Source organism: Cynoglossus semilaevis, chromosome 2 (assembly GCF_000523025.1).
Source record: "Cynoglossus semilaevis isolate Cse_v1.0 chromosome 2, Cse_v1.0, whole genome shotgun sequence".
NCBI lineage: Eukaryota > Metazoa > Chordata > Actinopteri > Pleuronectiformes > Cynoglossidae > Cynoglossus > Cynoglossus semilaevis.
Window position 1 is genome coordinate 80252 of NC_024308.1, and position 6450 is coordinate 86701.

Genomic DNA, 6450 nt, shown 5'->3' on the forward strand with positions numbered 1-6450 from the left:
AGAGTGTCTTCTCCACTGGGAAGGATGCAGGAAGACCTGAGAAGAGAAGACCAGAATCAGAGGGTCACATCCCAGACACCAGAAGTACTATCTGGTGCACACCTGGTTCCACTATCCAATCACCAGACAGACCTTCATCGAGATAAGGCTTCTGAAAGAGCTAAAGAACCACAGATGATTCTGTGAGAAGGTCCACCAGAGCAGACCCCTCAACAACAACCATCATCATCATCATCATCATCATCACTAAGGACAGACCATGGGGTCCACAACAGTTCTCTGTCTCCAACTCTAAGAAGGAGAACAGAGGATGCGGTTGAACTTCATGAGATGTTTCCTCAGCTCAGTAGACACAATCATGTCAGTGATCTTCTCAAGCTCTCCAGTCAAGCCAACATCTCCCACAGGCTCTGAGGTGACCACGTTGTTCAACATTGGAGCTACAACCAGTCACAGGTCCAACAGAGAGTGTCTCACCTGCAGACTCTTCCTGGTTCATCAGCTTCACATGAAGGTTGAACATCTGCTCCTGAGCTTTGCTCTGCAGAAGCTTCAGCTTTTCACGGCGACTCACCATGTAACACAAGTTCCTCACCTGAAGAAGAAGAAACAAAACCAGCTTCAAGTCAAACGTGTTTTTATAGCCCAACAACAAAAAGAAAGTGCTATAACATAGTGCACACACCGCTGATACTACGAATCCTGCCAGTACACAGAGTCTATATACTGGGGGGCCAACTCTAGTACACATTTGATATGATCTCACGGGCCAATAAAATTTGACCGCGGGCCAGATTTAACCCATGTGAGCTACAGTCAGGTCTGCGGATTTGACCTGAAGGAAGTGCCCACTTGCTAGTACAGAACACATCAGCGTATATTAAATAAAGAACCAATGAGCTCAGGAGAATCTCACCCTCTCCAGATCTTGTCTCAGGTGCATAAACATACGCATGCGTGTCTGGACGCTGTCCTCCTGAGGCAGAGGCTCCAGTGTCTCCTCCCCTTCCTTAGGTGGCAGCAGAGCTCTGTTAAAGTTACTTTTCCTCTTGAGTTTCCAGTACTGGTAGATGAAGTCGACCAAGTGCTGGGAAAGCTTCACGCCTCCTGCCAGCTGCTCCAGGTGGATGAGGGAACAGAAGTCCTCCTCCAGCTCCTTCAGCCTCTGAGCTCGTTGGCCGACCTTCTCCGCCGGAGCTTTAGAGCGCGCTGGACTCAGAGGCAGCTCTCCCTGGTTGGACCTGCTATGTTTCAGACAGTAGGACTTGAACTTGACCTCATCCCCTTCGTCCAGGATGGTCTTCATGTCCAGGTTATGTTCAAAGGCACAGGTAACGTGGAAGGGAGTGGTGCAGTTCTTCACCGAGCACTGGTGGACACACAGAGGACACATGGTGATGGAGGTGAGAACTCAACATTCACAACCTCATCATGATGATGGGAGAGTGCAGTGGTACACTCCCCCGTGCCCCCACCGTCCTGATCTAGCCCTGAAACTAGGGTTAGAGATGGAGATCAGGGAGTTAAAGGTCCACTAGGTGGGAAACAGGTTCCTGGTTCTGTTCTAGACTGGTCTACAATCAACTGAATGTTCTAGTTCAGCAAAGTCCAATCCAGAGTCTGGACCTACCTGGATACAGGCCCCAGTCTTGAGTTTACACAGACTGCAGATCAGAGACCAGCGACTGGGGGGGATGTGGGAGACCTTGGTGATGGGCTCCATCCTCTCAGGGCAGGCGATGCTCACCTGCAGACAGACAAGGACAGTACGGGGTGGGGCCAGTCTGAGGAGAAGACCAGAAGAGATTGATTGATTGAGACTGATTCTGGACCACACAGTCCTGGTTCTTACCTCTGGTATCCACAGAGCACAGCTCACATGGGCCCACTTAGTTCCTGCACGCGTGGCCTTCATGGCACCACCCTTCTGGGGGCACAGAAGACACTGGGGTTCGATGCCCAGGACACAAGTCCGACAGAGCCAGTTTCCCACAGGAACTTTGACGATGCCATAACAGGCCTGTGGGGGGCAGCAGTGACAAAAATCCCAGCAAACATGATAATAGGACAAGTGAAACATGACAAGGAACATTTCTGCTTTAGACTCAGCTAAACTAGGCTAACATTTTCGAGATAACAAAGGCACTAATAAGTCAAGCCAACACATTTCGAGCAAACACAGGCTACCATTTGTCGAGCTAACACATGCTAACATATATTGTGTTAACACAGGCTAACATTTGTGGAGCTAACACAAGGGTGTGCTGGCTACCTGGTGGACACAGATGTTGCACTTGTCACAGAAAACCATGTCGTTTCCTTCTTCGCTATCAGGAGAACGACACACATCACAGATCACGTCCTCGTCATACTCGATGCCCAGACCTTCCACTGTCTCGATTGCGTGCTTTGTGTTCTGGTGACACTGACGCTCCAGCGCCTCCATGGTTCGCTCCATTGTCAGCTCATCTACAGGCTGCTCCCCTGAAAGAAAAGTGAGGACAAAGAGTCAGGTGATGCCCCTGACCAGGATAACGATGACATCATAAAAAAACACTAAAGACTATTCTGATGGTCCAACATGACTGTAGTCAGTTCTTGTCTCTGGTCTCTGTGCTGATTGAGACCAGACCTGATCCAGATTCAGGGCCCCAAGAGCTCTAAGACCTGTATCCTGAAGACAGGATCTGGCTCCTCACCCATGTGGTCCAGTTCCTGGTTGAGAGCGTGTAACCAGTGTAGGTCCATGTCGTCCAGGTCGTAGCGACACATGGTCTCTGCCAACTCTTTCACGCTGAAGAAGCCTGGTTCTGTGGACTGCAGGGTGGAGTTCTTCTGCAGTGTCTTCAGGGTCTCCTGAGACTGGTCTGTGATGATCCTGAAGACCCAGGACAGTGAGACACCTTGTCAGTTTAGGAGTGACTGTCTACAGGTTCAAGTAAAACCAAAACGTGGACTACCTGACTGAGGGCTGTGGCATCATGTCTGGACTTGCCGGAACCTGGACTCCTTTCTCCCAGTCCTGCTTCCAGGTGTCGGCCAACAGGAAGTAGTCGTCTGGAGACACGTGGTGGGAGTCTGGGAGCTTCATGGCACTGATCAGGTCTTTCCTGAACACCTGCAGGAGGAGAGGAGGAGCAGAATATAAGGAGAGGAGGGTGGAGCAGTGAATTTTAGCCTCAGCTAAGATGCTCACAGCCCCGGCTCACCTCAGCGGGTTTCTTCAGGTGGGAGGTGGAGGCACTCTCAGGTTTGCTGCCATATTTGTGTGATGAGCAGAAGGACGTGGACGGAGCTTTAGCACAGAAACAGAAATGTGTTTTTATTTTTGACTTGAAGACAATTGAAATATAGAAACCAATCAGAGGTTGGGGGTTCAGATCAGACTCACTGTCCTCGTCTGACGTGTCACTGGTGCTGGACAAGTGGAGACGTTTCATCCTGTGACATCCTGCAGGACGGAAGGTCAAAGGGTGAGAAGATAACAGTGAAGGCCCCTTGTGCTAAACTAACAACTATTTCTTGTCTTGGGTGTAAAAGTCAACCCACTGATCATATCCTACATGTCCTGCTCACACCCCAGAGCATTCTGGGAGCACATCTGTTCAACAATGTGTGAATTTCATCTCTCTCCCATAAAATCCGTTCACTTCTATGTTTTTCCACAAATTCCACATTGTCATAGCATTCACTCCTCTTCCCACCAGACGTCAGATATGGAAGCGACCAACAGCACCACCCTCAGGATCATAGACACAATGTCGCTCTTAAAACTGCACAAAATCCCATCCACCTTGAAAGGTTCCATTCATAGTTTTGAATCCCTTGTTTTCATACTATAGGAGCATTCAACAGCCATTACTAGTAGACTAGTAGAGTAGATGGCCATTTTTGTCATCTTCTCCCCCTGTGTGTCTACTTGTGTTTATATTGTACTTCTTTGTTTTTTGTGCTTGTAGAAGCTATAGGATAGACAGTCATCTTTTTGTAGTCTGCAATTCTATAAAACAGTTCTAAAACTTTGACAAACATCACTGCAACATCTGTACAGTCCCTGGTACTGTTCCTTATACTTGATGGGTTCCATCCCATTCTCTGGTACTAGTCCCAGAGTGAAAACACATACAGCTGTGGGCTCTGTTACTTGGTTAGTACCATGGAAACGTATCTGGTACAGCATCATCTTGCACCAGGTCCTTGTTCATGGGGTGACAAAGCAGATCAGTTCTGGTATTTACTCCCCGACCAAACACGTACATGAACCTGTTTGTGGTTCCTGTTGTTGTTTACTAAAAGGGCAACAACAGTTAGTTAAACGTTTCACTTTGGAGAAGTTAACGCGATAACATCGTGTTTGTTCACATCCTCGCGGTTGGCGCCAACCGCTCAGAGCTGAGGCCTGGAGCAGGAACCAAGATGGCGGCTCCATCCCTGAATGCCGACAGTTGACTGTGGAGTTACGTCTAAGTCTATTCAGACTCAAAGCTCAGATTAACGAGGTCTAATTCAACGTCGATGACGGTGTTTCACTGGATTCACACCATCACCCAGAAGAGCCGAAGTCACCAGTAGAACCACCTGTGTGTCTGTGTGTGTGTGTGTGTTAAAAGACCGGAATCATTGTTCCTGCACTCCTCCCGTCTTTCTCCTCCATCTTACCTCCGTTCTACTTCTTTCGTTAGTCCAAATACACAACCAGAACCGAGGGCTCAGTACAATAGAACCGGCTGCGTATTTATTGATGATATTCTGGTAATTTGAATAAAATCCCTACCTTTGCCTCCCTACGTCCCGCTTTTCCTCCAGACAACAGTTCTTTACACCGCGGCGCTGCTGGGTCCTAACTCCCGCCCACTCTTCTGAGGGCGCTTCATTTCAACCAAGACGTACACCGCCATACTCTTACACGGGCGGGGACAGGAAGGCGAAAGTAATTAGATTAGTTTGTCGGGCATCTTTTGGGAACTTACGGGCTAACATTTAGTTTAATTTTTCCACTTTTTTTGTCATTTTCTTTAGCTGTTTTGCTCTGGTTTGATAAAATATTAAGTCATATTTTATCAACATTTTAACCTCTTTATAAATAAAATAAATCTTTTATGTTACCTTTAGCTTATTCCTGTCATCTTTACGTTATTTTTAGCCTAACTTTGTTAAACACAACAAATACAACAAGCTAATATTAAAATGACTGCAGCGCCTTCTGTTGCATTTGAACCTGACTTTTAAAGTTTAAAAAGATGGGAGAACCAGGTGAACAAAGTCAAACAAAATGACACTTTTACTAAAAAACGATACACATTTCATTGTTTCCTCTACAAAACAGTTCTAATATAAAAAAAAAAAAAACACTTTAAAAATAGTTTGGTATGAAAGCCCCAGTAACCACGTGACTCTTCTACAGCATCTACATCCATGACTCTGCACTTTTTTTTTAACATCGACAGCATGTTCACACTCACCCAAACAAACATTTATAAATTGAACCATTTTTCATCTTAGACACAAAAAACTGTGTTTTAAAAATGGCCGTTAAAATTTCTACTTTCATTGTCCAGGAAAAAAAACAACATAAAACAAATCATAAACATCAACTCAAATACATTCAAATATTCACAGCAGCTGAAGCGAATTCACAGGCTCAAACAGAACATGTTGGATTGTTCTAGTCTTCTAAGGAACGCGTCAGGCGTTTTTGCCCTGTCAGAGGAGCCCCCTCCAACCCAACCCCACCCCCACTGTTACAAAAACCCTGAGACTCAGGAGGCTAAAATGTTTTGTCTAAAATCTTGACAAAAGAATTTGGCTCAGACCAAAGTCCATAGAGAAAATCAGTGATTTTAGCTCACATGGACAAGCTACTTTTGTTTCTACTGCTGCTGCTTCCATCTCATTGTGTGAAATATTTTTAATAGCCCGCTCTTTCCGCTGTTGGTTTTGAGGCTGTTTCCAGATGCAGGTGGCACTGACACGAGAATAAAGCCTGAACTGTTCCTTTAGCTTTAACTGAGTTCTTGTAGAAGTTGAACAGAGGTAAATAAAGTGTTGGTTTGGTCACAGGCCCATTTGCATGTCAGCAAAGTTGAAAAAGTTGTCCACATCTCGAGACGAAGTGTTTTTGTTTTCAGACACAAACACCTGCAGAACAGAGAGAAAAAAGAATATTCTCAGAACATCTGACTCCTGAGTTCAGGTCAGATGAAGCAGCTTAAGGTTTTTTCACTCATGGAAATTATTTGGATTGATGTTGAAATGAGTTCTGATTGGACCATCTGGTGTCTGAAGAACACCTCCAGATCCAGAGGAGACTGGGATCTTCTGGTGCCCTAACTTCCTGTCTGATGTGTCGTACCTTGGTGCCACTGAAGACCTCGTTGGCGATGTTCTTACAGGCTTCCACCACACCAACGCCATTTAGCTCCAGAGCAATCACTGGACCTTCAGGAGAGA

At 46.2% G+C, this 6450-nt stretch overlaps 2 protein-coding genes across 2 annotated transcripts in view; both read right to left on the bottom strand.

Annotated features, from left to right (window-relative positions):
• Positions 1-4813, bottom strand: part of jade3 (jade family PHD finger 3) — a 5636-nt gene extending 823 nt beyond the window's left edge. Inside the window, 12 exon segments of the mRNA XM_008329385.3 lie at position 1; positions 4-36; positions 478-595; positions 917-1369; positions 1631-1747; positions 1853-2020; positions 2273-2484; positions 2700-2878; positions 2961-3118; positions 3210-3295; positions 3392-3451; positions 4660-4813. The exon segment at position 1 is cut by the window's left edge and continues 823 nt beyond it. Coding sequence (XP_008327607.1) covers position 1; positions 4-36; positions 478-595; positions 917-1369; positions 1631-1747; positions 1853-2020; positions 2273-2484; positions 2700-2878; positions 2961-3118; positions 3210-3295; positions 3392-3440 — 1574 coding nt within the window. The 5' untranslated portion in view covers positions 3441-3451; positions 4660-4813.
• Positions 4814-5256: 443 nt separating this feature from the next.
• rp2 (RP2 activator of ARL3 GTPase) overlaps positions 5257-6450 on the bottom strand; it is a 3151-nt gene continuing 1957 nt past the window's right edge. The window contains exons 4-5 of the mRNA XM_008329361.3: positions 6353-6438; positions 5257-6138 (exon numbers count right to left, since the gene is read on the bottom strand). Of these exons, the coding sequence (XP_008327583.1) occupies positions 6055-6138; positions 6353-6438 (170 nt within the window). The 3' untranslated portion in view covers positions 5257-6054. The remainder of the gene's footprint in view (positions 6139-6352; positions 6439-6450) is intronic.